General features: G+C 45.4%; 1 protein-coding gene and 1 pseudogene across 10 annotated transcripts in view; both read right to left on the bottom strand.

Annotated features, from left to right (window-relative positions):
- Positions 1-786: 786 nt before the first annotated feature.
- The window catches only part of plekha6 (pleckstrin homology domain containing A6), a 64,812-nt gene continuing 47,726 nt past the window's right edge, over positions 787-17,872 (bottom strand). For 8 of the 10 annotated variants that reach the window (XM_086291126.1, XM_086291131.1, XM_086291128.1 and 5 more), the window contains 3 exons: positions 8,599-8,747; positions 3,036-3,143; positions 787-2,715 (listed from right to left, as the gene is read on the bottom strand). In XM_086291126.1, the coding sequence (XP_086147252.1) occupies positions 3,046-3,143; positions 8,599-8,747 (247 nt within the window). In that variant the 3' untranslated portion in view covers positions 787-2,715; positions 3,036-3,045. Of the gene's footprint in view, positions 2,716-3,035; positions 3,144-7,764; positions 8,045-8,598; positions 8,748-17,872 lie in introns of those variants that run through there. The other 2 variants (XR_015129023.1, XM_086291129.1) reach the window with 2 other exon arrangements.
- LOC147329793 (uncharacterized) lies at positions 11,101-16,441 on the bottom strand (annotated as a pseudogene).

The raw sequence follows: 17,872 nt of genomic DNA, 5'->3' as shown, positions 1-17,872 counted from the left end.
TGAGTTTCCCATCACGTCGTAGCTACTCGGTGCTTGCTTGGAAGTTTAGGGGTTTTTTTCGCTGTAAAAAGAAGTTTTCTTCCCACGCACAATGTACGCTAATGTTTTTGTCACTTTTTATGGAATCAAACTCAAAGTACGGTCAGTACTTCCACGCTTTAAACGCTGCACGCTCATACTCTCTCCCACAATCGATATGTGATCCATTGTTGATCTGCACACAGCTGTTGTCACTAACGGCGCACTCGCTTACGTCACTGTCGTGAGACATTCTCGCAAAAAATCACGGTTTTAGTAACGCAGTAGCGCAGCGTTCCTACGGGAAAGTAACGGTAATCTAATTACCGTTTTTGCAATAGTAATCCCTTACTTTACTCGTTACTTGAAAAAAGTAATCAGATTACAGATTGCCCAACTCTGGTGCCACGCAATGCTCAATTACATAGGTGGGAACTAGTGTGTTAGCGCAGTTAGCTCGTTAACGTGTTGGCCGTCTAGCCCCATGCACGGGGCGATCCGCGGTAGTTCGTTAACGGAGATTTGCCGTGTTGTGGCGTTAAGGTCATTTCAACGAGATTAACGCTGACAGCACTAGTGGGAACACAATGAATATGACTGCACATTTACGCCGACATCATCCTAGTGCAAAGACAAGTGGAAGCAGACAAAAACAACAAGCACGCATGCTACAAACTTTACCAGAGTCATTTAGACAGCCGTTAGCACACGATTCTCCTTATGGGGACCTGATATGTTTAATATGCTGCTGAGAATAAAGCCCAGAAGAAGCGTATAGTATAGCTTTTATTTTGGAAAAAGACATTTCTCTGTCAATCGCTGTCAAAATAAAAAACACGCACAAGGGTTAGGGTTAAATTTAAAAACTGTACTTTTGAGTTAAAATATATATTCATAATTTTAATAAATGACAAATTAAAAAGGCATGAACATTTTTGTCGAAAAAATATCGAACCGTGACACCAAAGTATCGAACCGAACCGTGAATTTTGTGTATCGTTGCACTCCTAATATATATATATATATGTGTGTGTGTGTGTGTGTGTGTGTGTGTACAGTACAAGAAGCAAATAAAATGTTATGGCTCTGCATTATTGGATGAAATGCCAGTGTTTCACAAAAGAGAACCTCTTTTAAATAACAAACTACCAAACTGCTCTTCTAAGGTCACTTCTATTGTCCCATATACAGCATATCATTATCTAGAGAAACAAACAATCCACATACCTATAAACGTGACACAATCACAGGGAAAAGTCATCGAGGAACTCCTACTCAATTTGATGTTAAGTGCAAAGCCATTTAACCAAATGCAGTATGTGTCTGTGTTGAGGTAATCATGTCTCTTAAAAATAGAACTACCAATCCTGTATGTGAGTCCAATTTAAATTACATTCATATACAACAACTTATCTTGGTTTCCACCAGATTTCAGCTACATAAATTTTCAACATCCCTCAATATTTGCTGTACAGTACCCACACCAGTCAGATGGCTATTTCAATGTACAGAGGTTATAGGTCTCTTCAGCGTCCCGGACATCGTGCTCAGAGATAAACCTGTAACACTACGAAGGGTACATGACTACACGGCATCTGTGTTCAGCTCTTGGTAGGCTGTATAAAATGTAAAGAAAAACAAAAGATCCATATCAAATGTTGACATAAAGCAGCAACATATTTTAAAGCTGCTGCGTGTCACTGGTGCACAGCTTCAAGGCCAGCATCAGTAACAATTTGAGGGTGCAGCATGGTATAGATATTTTCAACATCTGTGAAGGCAAATGTGAATTTACTTACATGCAACGATATGTGTACAAGTTTATACAGCAACATGCTCTCAATCACACATGCTTTTCTGCCAAATCCTTGGACTGTATCAGCATTGATAACATGTCCAGGTCCTAAAATGGCCTGCCTCCACTTCAGGTCCTACTTCACTCACTGTAAACATTTGGTGCATTATGAAATGAATTACACCAAACATGGGAGCTTCTTCTTTTCAAAAAAATTTCTCCTTTTTATTATATATATAGTTTTCCTTGTACCGTTTTCATAAACGTAATTAATTTGTTTGTAAATCATTACATTCTGTTTTTATTTGCATTTTACACAGCATCTGACCGTAAAGAAAATGTGATTCTGTTACACGAAACTTTCCAAAGACTTCAACCAGTGTGAATAAATATCCATAGCCTCACTCCTCACTGAGCTTCACAGGCCAGTAGTTGGGCTGGTTGGTTCTTCAACTTTGGCTTTCAGGGCCCAGATGCATCTTTAGATTCATTTACATCACACTCTTAGAAACTGTCTCTCTTCATACTCTCTGTAGCTTTTTTTCATAGTTGATCTTCAGCGAGAGCTTCTTATATGCTATGTTCCCTTGTTAGTTTTCCAGTAATTTCTACTTTGTAGGATATATCCTGAGCTAAAAGAAAAAGAAGTATGCTAAGTAATCTGAAGTGTTCCTTTGTCATTACAGTGCATATATAACAGGAGGAGTCTTGAGTTCATGAGTCTTACCCCATTCTTTTGGATTTCAAATTGTTATTACCTCCCAGAAATTTAATTTGACACATTTAAATGATTTTGTTGTAAAAATTTGGTCTTTCTTTTTCCATTTTCTGAGACTTTCCAGTTTTTTGAGTCAATCCTCAGAAAGATGCGCCATCAACCTTAACAGCGCCCAGGGCTTGAACTAAAAGAGGAATAAAAGAAAATTATAAGAGAGGCAAAGATAGCTTATCGTGGGTAATAAATGGTTATACTTTTTCTGTATAACCATGTCATTTTTCTTATGATGTTGTAAATTAATAAAATAAGCATCAAGACTGTGATATTACTGAGGGAACACTTGCCCACATTGTGAACATAACTACGACTTTTCAAAACCTACATCCTTATAAATAGTCATATCATTTGGGAGATATCACACAAAAACAGCACCAGAGAGTAATGTAAGAAGACGTTCTTCTGAAAAGGACAGGTGGAAAGGTTATGCTGCTAATAGAGACTCACCTTGTGAGAATCACACCTTCATGGTGTGGGTTGAGATGGGAAAGTCAGCCGAGGAAGGGGGAGAAACTATGTTTGTTGGGGAGACTGGAGAACTGGAGGCACACTGAGCTGCAGTGAGAAGAGACGGGCAGAAGGTGAAAATGTAAAACAAAACAGAGCAGTGATTTCTTTCCACTCAGACATGGAGCATCAAAGAAGCTCCAGACTGGGCTTCATGTGATTTGAGACACTGCAAAGTAACACAAGTACAGTTGAATACGCTCAAGGACACATTTCTTCTGTATTTTTGCAAAGTAAAGATGAGAAGGTTAAAATTTTAGATCCTCCCGCAGGCCCACCACCCGCAGGAGGCGCCATAGTGTGCATTGTGTGCCGGGTGGCGGCCAGGAGCAGAGGCCCTGGCGGACTGATCTCCGGCTGCCAAGACTGGCAATAGGGACATGGAATGTCACCTCTCTGGTGGGCAAGGAGCCTGAGTTAGTGCGTGAGGTTGAGAGGTACCGGCTAGATATAGTCGGGCTCACCTCTACGCATGGCTTGGGCGCTGCAACCAGTCTCCTAGAGAGGGGCTGGACACTGTCTCAGTCTGGAGTTGCCCCTGGTGAGAGGCGGCGGGCTGGGGTGGGTATTCTAATATTCCCTCAGCTGGCTGCCGGTACGTTGGGGTTTTTCCAGGTGGATGAGAGGGTTTGTTCCCTGCGCCTTAGGGTCGGGGAACGGGTCTCGACTGTCATCTGCGCTTGTCATCGGTGCTGGAAGGTGCTCCACGTGGAGACTCTGTTGTCCTGCAGGGAGACTTCAGTGCTCACATGGGTAACAACAGCGAGACCTGGAGGGGCGTCATTGGGAGGAACGGCCTCCCTGATCAGAACCCTAATGGTGTTTTATTGGACTTCTGTGCAAATCACAGTTTGGCCATAACGAACACCTTGTTCGAACATAAGGTTGTCCATAAGTGCACGTGGCACCAGGACGCTCTAGGCCGTAGGTCGATGATCGATTTTGTAATCGTATCACCAGACCTGCGACCATATGTTCTGGACACTCGGGTAAAGAGAGGGGCTGGCTGTCAACTGATCACCACCTGGTGGTGAGTTGGATAAGGTGGCGGGGGAGGACGCTGGACAGACCCGGTGCACCTAAACGCGTAGTGAGGGTGTGCTGGGAAGGTCTAGCAGAGGCCCCAGTCCGCGAGAGCTTCAACGCACACCTCCGGTAGAGCTTCAACAGCATTCCGAGGGAGACTGGGGACACTGAGTCCGAATGGACCATGTTCAGCGTCTCCATTGCCGAAGCTGCTACATTGCGCTGCGGCCGCAAGGAGGTTGGTGCCTGCCATGGTGGTAATCCCCGAACCAAATGGTGGACACCGGAGGTCAAGGGAGCCACCAGGCTGAAGAAGGAGTCCTATCGGGCTTGGTTAGCCTGTGGGACTCCAGAGGCAGCCAACAGGCCAAGCGGAATGTGGCTTGGGCAGTGGCTGAAGCAAAAACTCGGGTGTGGGAGGAGTTCGGAGAGGCCATGGAAAAAGACTTTTGGACTGCCTCGAAGAGATTCTGGCAAACCGTCAGGCATCTCAGGAGGGGAAAGCGGTGCTCTACCTGCACTGTGTATAGTGCTGCCGGAGTGCTGCTGACGTCGACTGAGAAAATTGTCAGGCGGTGGAAGGAATACTTCGAGGACCTCCTTAATCCCACTGAGACGTCTTCCAAGGAGGAAGCAAAGTCTGGGGATGAGTCGCCAATTTCCGGGGGCGAGGTCATTGAGGCAGTTAAACAACTCCTTGGTGGCAGAGCCCCTGGTGTTGATGAGGTCCGCCCCGAGTTCCTGAAGGCTCTGGACGTTGTAGGGTTGTCCTGGTTGACACGCCTCTACAATGTTGCGTGGGGATCCGGGGCAGTACCCCTGGACTGGCAGACCAGGGTGGTGGTCCCCATCTTTAAGAAGAGAGACCAGAGGGTGTGTTCCAACTACAGGGGGATCACACTCCTCAGCCTCCCTGGGAAAGTCTATGCCAGGGTGTTGGAAAGGAGACTTCGTCCGCTAGTCGAATCTCAGATACAGGAGGAACAATAATAATAATGGATTGGATTTATATAGCGCTTTTCAAGGCACCCAAAGCGCTTTACAATACCACTATTCATTCACTCTCACATTCATACACTGGTGGAAGCAAGCTACCGTTTGTAGCCACAGCTGCCCTGGGGCAGACTGACAGAAGCGAGGCTGCCATATCGCGCCATCGGCCCCTCTGGCCAACACCAGTAGGCAAGTAGGGTAAAGTGTCTTGCCCAAGGACACAACGACTAGGACAGAGAGCCCAGGGATCGAACCGGCAACCTTCCGGTTACAGATGCAATTCCCAACCCCCTGAGCCACGGTCGCCCCAATGCGGTTTTCATCCTGGTCGCGGAACACTGGACCAGCTTTTTATCCTCTCAAGGATACTTGAGGGTGCATGGGAGTTTGCCCAACCAGTCTACATGTGTTTTGTGGACTTGGAGAAGGCATTTGACTGTGTCCCTCGGGGTGTCCTGTGGGAGGTGTTGCGGGAGTATGGGGTGTCTGGCCCATTGCTACGGGCCATTCAATCCCTATACAACCGTTGCAAGAGCTTGGTTCACATTGCCGGCAATAAGTCGGACTCGTTCCAGGTGGGTGATGGGCTCCGCCAGGGCTGCCCTTTGTCTCCGGTTCTGTTCATAATTTTTATGGACAGGATTTCTAGGCGCAGCCAAGTGGCGGAGGGCTTTCGCTTTGGTGGCCTCAGAATCTCATCTCTGCTTTTTGTGGATGATGTGGTTCTGTTGGCTTCATCGGGTGAGGGCCTCCAGCTCGCACTGGAACGGTTTGCAGCCGAGTGTGAAGCAGCGGGAATGAGGATCAGCACCTCCAAATCTGAGGCCATGGTTCTCAGCCGGAAAAGGGTGGAGTGCCCACTCCGGGTCGGGGATGAGTTTCTGCCTCAAGTGTCTCGGGGTCTTGTTCGCGAGTGATGGGAGAAGGGAGCCGGAGATCGACAGACGGATTGGGGCTGCAGCTGCAGTAATGCGGACGCTGCACCGGTCCATTGTGGTGAAGAGGGAGCTGAGTGTAAAAGTGAAGCTCTCAATTTACCGGTTGATCTACGTCCCTACCCTCACCTATGGCCACGAGCTGTGGGTAGTGACCAAAAGAACGAGATCGCGGATACAAGCGGCAGAAATGAGCTTTCTCCGAAGGGTGGCTGGCCTCTCCCTTAGAGATAGGGTGAGAAGTTCGGCCATCCGGGAGGGGCTCAGAGTAGAGCCGCTGCTGCTCCACATCGAAAGGAGCCTGCTGCTCCACATCGAAAGGAGCAGGATGCCTCCTGGGCGCTTCCTGGGTGAGGTGTTCCAGGCATGTCCCACCAGGAGGAGGCCCCGGGGCAGACCCAGGACACGCTGGAGCGATTATATCTCTCGGCTGGCCTGGGAATGCCTTGGTGTTCCCCCGGATAAGTTGGAGGAGGTGGCTGGGGAGAGGGAGGTCTGGGCCTCTCGGCTGCTGCCCCTGCGACCCGGCCTCGGATAAAGCAGATGAAGATGGATGGATGGATGAAGCTGATAGTAATATATATATATATATATATATATATGTATATATATATATATATATATATATATATATATATATATATATATATATATATATTAGGGGTGCAACAATACTCGTATCGATATTGAACCGTTCGATACAGTGCTTTCGGTTCGGTACGCATATGTATTGAACAATACAACATTTTAAATTTATTTGATCAACTTTCCTTCTGACGATGCTGTCTGTGTTGAGCGCTCAGTGGATCTGTGCTCGACAGTGCAGCCTAGGCGGAGTAGTCAAACGCAGATTCACTGAGCGCAGAGCAAGCTAGCGAGACAGAAGTTAAGCTCTCTAATATGGCAAATTGAACCTCCCCCACCCTAATTCAGATCTGGCGTTTGGAACTATTTTGGTTTTCATGTGAAGTATGACACTGAAGGTAAGCGCGTTGTGGACAAAAGTAAAACAGTATGTTGGATGTGCCACGCAATGCTCAATTGGTGGGAACTAGTGCGTTAGCGCAGTTAGTTCGTTAACGTGTTGATGCCGTCCAGCCCCACGCACAGGGCGATCCGCGGTAGCTCGTTAACGGAGATTTGCCGTGTTGTGACGTTAACGTCATTTCAGATTAACGCTGACAGCACTAGTGGGAACACAATGAATATGACTGCACATTTACTCCAACATCATCCTAGTGCAAAGACAAGTGGAAGCAGACAAAAACAACAAGCACGCATGCTACAAACTTTACCAGAGTCATTTAGACAGCCGTTAGCACACGATTCTCCTTATGGGGACCTGATATGTTTAATATGCTGCTGAGAGTATACCCCAGAAGAAGCGTATAGTATAGCTTTTATTTTGAAAAGAGCCATTTCTCTGTAATAAACTCTCTTTTCCAAAGAGGAGTGATTCCTCGATCAGATAGATTAATTTTTTTATTACTTTGTTGTTTCAGCAACATTACATTTAAAAACTGTACTTTTGAGTTAAAATACATATATATATAATTTTAATAAATGACAAATTAAAAAGGCATGAACATTTTTTTTTGTATCGAAAAAATATCGAACCGTGACACCAAAGTATCGAACTGAACCGTAAATTTTGTGTATCGTTGCACCCCTAATATATATATATATATATATATATATATATATATATATATATATATATATATATATATATATATGACTCATCCAGGCTACAGAAACTGATCAGGAAGGCTGGCTCTGTGGTTGGCATGAAGCTGGACACTCTGGTGACAGTGGCAGAGAAAAGGACACTAAAAAAACTGCTGGACAATTATGGACAATGCTGGGCATCCTCTGCACACGGCCATAAACAACCAGAAGAGTCTGTTCAGTGACAGGTTGCTTCTCCCAAAGACAAGAACCAACAGACTTAAAAACTCCTTTGTCCCACACGCCGTCAGACTGTTTAACGCCTCTCTGGAGGGGAGAGGGAGGGGGAAAAGGAGGACAAAGGAGGGGGGAACAACTAAGCTGTAGTGCCTCTTCACTTCACTGTGCAATACTTTTGTTAATAGTCAACGGTGCAATAGACCTCAATACTTTAAATGTGCAATTCACTTGTATTTTTATTTTTATTCGTATTTATTCTATTTATCCCCTTCGTATATTTTATTTATATATGTCTCTGTATTTATATATGTGTGTGTGCGTATATGTATTGTAACTTCTGTCGGTGCTGTGCCTTTGGAAACCGAATTTCCCAGACGAACCCACCCGAGGGATTAATAAAGTTTTATCTTATCTTATCTTTTATTCATATATATATATATATATATATATATATATATATATATATATATATATATATATATATATATAAGTTCATGCACATAAAAGCAGCTACCAGTCAGGGCTTTAAAACACAGAGAGCAATTGTGCCACTGTGGTCCTGTCTATGTCATGACTTAGTTTTGAAAGAGTGTGGTGGACTCAGGTGCCATGTGATGCTGCCATGTGGTGAGAGTGTTCACCAGAGAGAAGGCGACTACGACGAGAGGCCTCAGCAGCCAGAGCACAGGAGATCTCAATACGCTTCTCTTGCTCCTGCAACTGCTGCTGGGAGCTGGCTGGAGCTCCACCTTCCACTGGGCCGTCCAGAAGGGGAACCATATTCTGCAGACTGACAGGAAGTACATGAATGTGATAACATTCATAAAAATTAAAATCTCTCAATATATATATTTAGTAAATTTATAAATACCCGCACGGAAAAATATTAGAAAAAATGGATACAAAACCCTCAATTTCTTAATAACATTTAACTTTTCACTAATGAATTACACAGCGTTGAGAAATACATTTCATTACAGTACGTGTTTTTTCTGAAAATGCTGTACCTGAGTTAAGGAAGTCATTCCACCACTGTTCATTTCTTCATTGTCATGTACCAACACAATTTAGATCAGCTATCTAAACTATACTGCCACACAGGTAAGCTATCACATTAATAGTCCCCACTGTGTCCAATATTGTGAATTTTGTTGTGAGCTAGAGCATCCACCCCAAGTGGAGCTCTCTGATCGTGCAGCGAGTAAAATAGGGGACACTGAGCATTCTCCCTGGATGCATAAACGTCCACGGTCGCCTGACCGAATCGCAGCCAGATCTGCTTCCCTACCTCCGCGTGAAGCTTCCAGTCCCCATACAGCGGGTTGCCCCTGGAGAGAAGATCTGCTCCAAAGTTCAAGATCCCCGGCACGTGAGTTGCTCTCAGTGACAGCAGGTGGACACTGCTCCAGACTATCAGTCTGTGTGCCAGCATGTGTAACTTGGGGGACCCCAGACCCCCCTGTCTGTTGATGTAGGCCACAACGGTGGAATTGTCCGACCTCACTAAAACATGATGACCTCTCAGCCAAGGGAGAAAGTGTTTTAGTGACAGGTGAACCACCAGCAGTTCCAGACAGTTTCTGTGGGCGGAGCGCATGTGAGGGCCCCATTCCCCATTCACTGTTCTGCCCTCGTGGGTGGCCCCCCAGCCGGAAAGAGAGGCATCTGTGGAAATCACCTTCCTGGCTGAAACTGCCCCCATGGCAACGCCCTGAGACAAGAAACCTGGCCTCTTCCACTCGTGGAGAGCGAGTGAACAGTCTGCAGAGACTCTCACGCGACGGTGGCCGTCTCGGTGAGGGTCCAGTCCCCGCGAGCCCACCCAGCGCTGAAAGCCTCTCATGTGCAGGCGTCCCAGTGGTATCGCCACTAGAGAAGAAGCCATCAGACCGAGCAGCCTCTGGCACTGTTTGAGGGTCACTGTGTTGCCTCTGCGAAACAGTGCAAGGGATGACTGTATGGCCGCCGTTCTCTCCGGGGACAGAAAAGCCCTCACCCGAAGGGAGTCTAGGCTGAGCCCTATGAAAGTAATGCATTGAGTTGGCGTCAATGTGCTCTTTTCCACGTTTATCTGGAAACCCAAACTCTCCAGATGGTGTATGAGAGCATTTGTGTGACAAGTCGCTCCCTGGCGGGTTGGGGCTGCCACCAGCCAATCGTCGATGTACGTGGCCACCCGAATGCCCTTTTTCCTGAGCGGGGCCACTGCTGCCTCGGTGCATTTCACAAACACCCTTGGGCTCAGTGAGAGACCAAAAGGCAGGACTACAAACTCGTATGCCATCCCCTGGAAAGCAAATCTCAGATACCTTCGGTGTGGGGGATATATGGGGATGTGGAAATAAGCATCCCTCAGGTCGATTGATGTGAACCAGTCGCCCGCTCGTACAAACCGTAGCAGCGAGGCGTGCGTCAACATCCTGAACTTGTATGTCCTCAAATGCCGGTTCAGGGCACAGAGATCCAGAATGGCTCTCATCCCCCTCCCCCCCCTTCTTTGGCACAAGGAAATACCTTGAATAAAATCTGCTGTGCATTTCCTCGGGAGGGACAACTCTTATAGCTCCTTTGTCTCTCAAGGTGGAAATTTCCTCCAGGAGAAAACTGGCAGACTCGCCCGGAGCACGAGAGTAAATAATTTCTTTGAATTGTGGTGGAGCGACACTGAATTGCAGCCTGTAGCCCTTTTTCAATGTCCTCAGCACCCATGCTGACTGAGTGCAGGTGGCCCAGCTCTTCATGTGGAGAGACAGGCGAGCGAGGTGACGGGCTCATCTGCATCATCACAGCCGTGGAAACGCGAGTCTCCACGGGCTGCGTTATGGCAGACGGTGCTCCGTTTTTCAGCATGTTTGATTTTTTCATGTGTTTTGCAACACTCGACAGCGCCGCCCTTGGCAAACTGCCTGGATGCACGTGTCGGGGCTTTTTTAATACAGAATGCATGAGAGAAGTGCTCGTGAAACAACACTGCGAACTTTGGCTCTCTTTCCCTCTGGCGGGTCCGGTGACAGGAACGCCGGCCCGAGTTAAGCACTCTGTGTGGAACATGTCCCGTTGAACTTGCTCTGGAACGGAGCTGGGAGGCGGGAGGGTGGCCCATGAAGGGGGGAAACTGGGTTCGCTCCCGCCTAGAAGAGAGGCTGTCAGGCCGGCCGCTTCTTCCTCCTCACGATCGCGGCAGCGGGGTGAGGAGGAGGGGCCGCTTGAGGTCTGGCCTGGGGAGATTGCTTCCGAGTCCATGGATTCTTAGGGGCCCCGGCAGCCTGGGGGGCTGCCTGCGTCTTAGGCACTTTGGGAATCCTGAAAGCGGGGACCGGGCGAGACGCTGCCTGCGCGAATGACTGGCGCGGCGCTGCTGGGGTGGCGTGCTGGGCCCTCCTCGGCAGGCAGAGTTTCAGAGCCTCATCATCTTTCTTTTTCTCCTCACATCTCTTCTGCATGGATGTAACAGCCGCACCGAAGAGACCGTGAGGGACGACAGGGGTGTCGAGGAGTTCCTCTTTTTCCTTAGTCATCAGGTTGGTGAGCGTGCTCGCTCCTGAAGAACCATGAGGCCCATGGCTCTCCCAGTAGCCTGTATGGCTACCTTGTGGAGGCGGAGGACGTGGTCAGTTATAACACAGATTTCTTCCCACACTGTGGTATCTGTGTTAGCTGTCATGTCCTCTTCTAGCTCAGCTTGGTAAGCCATTAGCATAGAAGAGGCATTGTGGGCTCTTACTGACAGAGCCGCTGCCTTGTAGCACTTATCTGTAAGGCTAGACTGGAAGCGGTCTGTTTTGGGAGGGAGAGATGGGGCCGATGAGGACAGAGACGTCTTCGGGTGAAGATGGCTCGCCACCAACGGCTCCACTTGTGGCATCCGGCGGAGGCCGATAGACTCCATCCCCTCACAATCCAGCAGGGAGCTCCCCACGATGGGGTGTTTCTCGCTGTAAGGTTTTGCTTTCCACGTCACCGCTATCTCATCGAGTAGCTCAGGGAAAACAGGCAACACATGCTTCCCCGTCTTTTTCGCCTTCGGCAATTTCTTACCGTCAAAACGAGACTTTACAACCTCTGTTTGAATGGCGGGTCACGGGATGTTGAGCCTAGCGGCTGCGCGCTTGCACATGTCCTGCATGTCGAGATCCAGGGGAGACGACGGTGTCGGTCTTTCAACCTCGCCGGTAGCCGAGGGCTTTGCAGCCCAGCTGATGCTAGCCAAGGAGGTGGAATCTTCCTCCTCGCTGTCGTTAGACAGCAGGAGCTCCGAGTCAGCCGACTCATCTCCGTCCTCGTTAGCATCTCCTCCCCAGGTGACTCCAGCGTCGCGGAAAAACGGTCGCGATGGGCTGAGGGTCTGCCTCTGCCCAGCTTGGCCCTGGCGTTGCGGCCAAATCATCGGGCATCTCAGTTTCTCCTTGCGCCGCAGCAGCCTCACACAGCAAAGGGTCGCCGCCCGACAGGTTAGCCTGGCGAGCTAGCTTGCAGCGGAGTAGTTTGCGTGGGAAAGCCGCACAGTGGATACAGTTGTGTGCAGGTGTCAAGGCAGCCTGAGCGTGAGATAAGCCCAGGCATGCCGCAGACACGGGGTGTGTATCCCAGGCAGAAATCTTCTTGCCGTCGTAGCCATGGTTAGCTAGAGGGTCGCGCACGTTAGTGAGACTGACACTGAGTGCGGAGAATATTGCTATTCCTCGCTAACATGGGGTGAAAAGTGTTGCTACTTTTCTACAGGTATTGCTACCTAATGTGTAAAACTGCTAGCGTCGAAGGGTATTGCTACCTGATGGTGAAGCTAGGGGTACCTTTATTAGCAAAGTGTTGCTACTTCGCTTTCGGAAAGTATTGCTACTTCGCTGGGTGAAAGTATTGCTACTTGGCACCCGCACTAGCCACAGAACAGTATTGCTACTGCTTGTATGCTAGTGGACAACTGAAAAGCTGGGAACAAAGCGCCCGGCGACCAAGTTGTTCACTCGAATCTGTGGACAGTTTAGCTTTAGCACCCAATAGCACAGTTGTCTACAGGCTTCTGTGAGAAGCGAGAAGAGGTTTTTCAATGACATCTGACGCTATGTCAGCCTATTATATAGGGAGGCACTGGCCCCTCCTGACATGGGCGTCACCTAGCCAGCCTGTAAGGGCTGGCGTAATGGTATTTGAGCTTCTGATGAGGTCACGCAGGAAGCGTTCCCATAGTGAGACACGAAACGAATGCTATGAAAGAGAACTCACAAATGCATTCCTTAAAGCAGATAATTCATGAACTGGACAGGAAATGGGGTGTTACTAATTTAAAAGGGTCATCATTTAGCCTGGCGAAATAGTTTGCTGCTTTTTAAGAAAGCCCTCCATAAAGCTAGAACATCTTACTATTCATCACTGATTGAAGAAAATAAGAACAACCCCAGGTTTCTCTTCAGCACTGTAGCCAGGCTGACAAAAAGTCAGAGCACTGTTGAGCCAACCATCCCTTAAACGTTAACTAGTAATGACTTCAGGAACTTCTTAGAGGAAAAATCATTGATAACCACAGCCATATTATAGCTTTTATACTCTGGAGTGGACCGTACTTCAGAATCTTGTTAATGCTACTGAGGAGGAGGACATTTCTATTTGCTCAACAAATTTGAGGAAACACACAAACTGTTTGTGTGCAGTTTGTTGCACGTTTGATCTGCTAGCTAAACTTCTAAGGGAGAATGCAGAAAAAGAGCTAACTACACACAAAGATGGAGAAAGATGGATAGGACAGTGGAGGACGAAGAGAGGCTAAGAAAGGTTATATAAAGGTAACGATGTCACGGATCTGGGTCAGTGTTGACCCAGCATTTTGAGTTTTTTATATTTTGGTCTATTTTTGCATTATGGATTATTTTCTGATGTTCTGGTGCTTTGTTTATTATTATTATTATTATTATTATTATTATTATTATTATTATTATAGATCTGTTTCAGTTATTCTTGGTGAGGTATCAGTTCTTAGGTTTTGCGTTCTCATGTGTATTGCAGTTTCTGTTCAGTGTCTAGTCTGTCTCTGTGTCGTGTCTGCATCTTTGTTTAGTGGTTTCTTGTTTCCTGTCTCATTGTGAAAGTCTTTGTCTTATGTTAGTGTGTGCAGCTTAGCTCCCCCGTCTCGTTAGCCCTGATCTCCCCCAGCTGTGTCTCCCTTCTGTTACCCATTCCCTGATTACCACCCTGTGTTGTCCTCAACCCAGTGTCTCGTCGTACCCTCAGATTATGCCTGTGTGTTTTTTGGTTTCTGTGTTCACGTCACTTCACGTTTGGTTTTCATGTCAGCAATAAAGCTGAGGTTTTGATTTACAATTCTGTGTTCGAGTCCTGCGCTTGGATCCTCCTCTCCGCCTGCCCGCACACAGAGCCCTGACAAACGATTGCTCAGTGATACTTGATAAACTGCAAATTTAAAGCTTTTTTTGTAATGTCACATTCATTAGAATTAGAATTTAGACTGGAATAACATTCTCATGTACTAAAATAATAATAATAATAATAATAATAATAATAATAATAATTATTATTATTATTATTATTATTTTAGCACAAGGTTTAGTTTAAGTTTGCACAAAAATAGCTGACAGAATTGTTCATTAAGGAGCTACTTTTTACTTTCTTACTTTGAGTACATTTCAGAGCCTGTACTTTCTCACTTTTACTCGAGTAAAGAAGTTGCTTCACTACTTTAAATTTCACTGGAGTGTTTTCTTTTTTGTGAAAGTCTGTCATTTTGCCACCCCTCACAGTTTGTACTGACAAGTATGCTTAGTTATGTGTCAGTTTCATTTCATTGTATACAGTAAATCCTAGTCTGATAAATTGAGTCAATGTAAAAGAGTCACACTGTTAAAACTGAAAGGTTTCCCTTTTCAGCTTTTGTATTGTCAGTTTGGGTTCCTTAATGGATATTGTATTTATTTTAGGTACATTGCTTTATATGTTTTTAGACCTGGGACATAGTAATTCTTCAAATTTTGGGGTATATAAAGTATTCCTTATTCTTACAAATATCATGGTTCTGGGTCCTTTTGACCCAGCATTTTATGTTTTTATGACCTGTTGTATTATGGTTTATGATTCTTTGTGGTATCCTGAGTTTATTCTGTGTTAACCTTTGTACTTTGTGTCTCCCTCTGTGCATCGGTGTTTATTTAATTGTGTGAGTGCTTGACCCTTGTTTCCCCTCCTTGTGTTCAGTGTTGGGAAGGTTACTTTTAAAATGTATTCCACTACAGATTACAGATTGCATGCCCCAAAATGTATTTTGTAAGGTATTCTGTTACGTTACGTTCTGTTACACGCGTATATAAAACAGGTCTGCGGCTCCCAACCATAGTAAAGGGACCTCTGGCTAATACATCGGGTTTGTGTCAGGCTCTTAGCCAAAAACTAGCTTTACTTTGTTCTCTGGGTCACTTTGCTAGCGAGAGACAGAGAGAGGCGTAGAAAGGCTGCTTCAACGGAGCTTATTGTTTCGGAGGAAAACACGAACACAGCGTACAGTCGAGTCTTAATAGCTTACTTACAGCTGGGCTACACTGCCCATGAGGCTACATTCTTTAGGGCTATGCCTGTCACACTCTGCCTATTGCCTTCAAATTAAATAATTTTTTGAACAATAATTTTTTAAAATATTTCTTTATGTCATTATGCGGACCGCAAGTAGAGCTGTCATAGGCCGTGGGATTGAGACACAGGCTTTAGAGCCTCTTGATGTGTGTTTTGATTGGGTTTCCACCGGCGTGGAATTACCAAAAATAGAGAGAGCATAGCCTAACATATGAAACAGTAAAAGATCGCTGTGTAATACATTTATTTCAACAACGTAACTGTATTCTAAATACCACCTTTTTAAATGGTAACTGTAACGGAATACAGTTACCCATATTTTGTATTTTAAATACATAATGCCGGTACATGTAATCTGTGACTCCCCAACACTGGTTGTGTTTTATTTCATCATGTTTCCCCAGCCCAGTCTGTGCTCTCCCCCATGCTCCTCTGTGTTCTCTCTCCCCCTCTGTGTACTTCCTGTTTTACTTTGATAGTCTCCCGTCAGTGTACGTCATGTTGTGTTTGCTCCTGCCTGTCTCGTTATGATTATTTGTCTCAGCTGTGTTCCCCGTGTGCTCCCACGTCACTTGTTATCTTTCTCTATATTGTGTCCACGTCTCCCTCATGCTGTGTGCGTTTCACTCTATGATTCTCCGTGACTTTTGTTTATATTATCCCAGTGTAGTATTGTATGCTTTTTCCCTTGAGTCAGCAATAAAACTGCTTTTTGAGTTTGCATTTTTGCCTCTGTGAAGTCTGCTTTTGGGTCCGATATCCTGCCTGCCACTCAGCGACTCGTGACAACAAATTGTTTTTCTAACCACAGTTCTCTTTTGAATATCATCTATGGGCAGAAATCTGTGCCATCAGAAACTGAATTTGAATAAGTTGAATTTGAATTGCTCAGATTGAATCTGAATTGTAACTTGAATAAATGCTTTTGAAAACTGAATTTGAATTAGTCTAATTTGAAATTGAATTTATGGTTTGAAAATGATGATCACTAAATTGAAATTGAATTTATATTTTGAAAATGAATTGATTTGCTTTGAAACTGCATTTTATCCTTTAAAAATTCAGCTCTCGAATAATTTCAGTTTCACTTCTCACCATTCAGTTTCAGTTCTACAATTCAATTTCAGTTCCAACATTCAGTTTTTTGGAACTTACATCCGGTTCCGGTTCAAGCGCAGATTAATAGAACTACGTTTTACTAGCGGACCGAAAGTGTTACTGACGGGAATCTACAGCATGTTGAGCTGAATTAAGACTTCAGAAGTCATTCGTCATGTCGAATGACCAGCGGATAAACTCTCAGGTTGGTAATAAATGTATTACATGTATAAGAACAAGCGTTATGTTAACAAATGATAGCCATAAGGTAACTTTTGTGCTTATTGTAGCTGCTAGCTAAAAACGCTAATTTAGCGTAGTTTGCCCTGAATTCAGCTTTGACAAACAAATATGATCGACTGTTTCTAGTAGAATTCCAAAGTTGTCATCTTGTACCCTCTCAGAGTACCCCCTCTGTATGCTTGCAGAGACCCCTACAGTTAGGGAAACATGTAAAACGGTGCCCAAACCTTTGTATTTTAGCTTTATTTATGTCTTACACAGCATCCCAACTCTTTAGCTAACTTAATAACTTTAGCTAAAGTGAATAGTTAGTCTAATTCATTAGTGCAGCATTACTGGATCATCTCTGTTTGAAGTGATATAATATGATATACAACTATCACTGAAACGGCAAACTTTGTAAATAAGCAAACAACACTTCTCATTCTCTAAACGTTTGGCCACAGCTGTAGATTACACTATCAGTGCTTGTTCACTCTTGACAATAATTACATTTCTAAATTCTCTTTGTGCATTTACAGGTAAACAATATCTAATATTTTATCTAAATGACTGCTTTGTCTTTTAAAAAGGGTGAAGAGCCTGAGGCCGGTGACAGTCCAGTTCTACTCTAAGTACATCCTTACAGTGGATCTCAGGACAAGGCCACATTCTTGTCCTGCCAGAAGAGAAGAGAAACTTCAGAGTCTTCATGCAGTTCAACCACACCTGTCATATTCCGTATGACAGGGGTCTCAAACTCCAGTCCTCGAGGGCCGGTGTCATGCAACTTTTCCATGCCCTCGAGGACTGGAGTTTGAGACACCTGCCGTATGGTGTTCATGCTGTTTTCTACCACACAGTTACAGCATGTCTGACTGCCTGTTCAGCATATGCAAAAATATATGATGAGTTTAAGCATGTGATGACTAAGGCCTTCCATTATGGTGTTTGTCATCACATGTCACAGACATCTGGATGATCATTTGGAATAAACAAAAAACTTGTTACTTCATCTTT

The sequence above is a fragment of the Aulonocara sp. 'chitande type north' Nkhata Bay genome, linkage group LG5 (assembly GCF_057382095.1).
Source record: "Aulonocara sp. 'chitande type north' Nkhata Bay isolate Kocher_YH1m ecotype deep benthic linkage group LG5, A_spYH_male_GT1.1, whole genome shotgun sequence".
NCBI classification, from domain to species: domain Eukaryota; kingdom Metazoa; phylum Chordata; class Actinopteri; order Cichliformes; family Cichlidae; genus Aulonocara; species Aulonocara sp. 'chitande type north' Nkhata Bay.
Note: the sequence above shows the minus strand (reverse complement) of the source record. Positions and strands in the feature narration are given on the sequence as shown.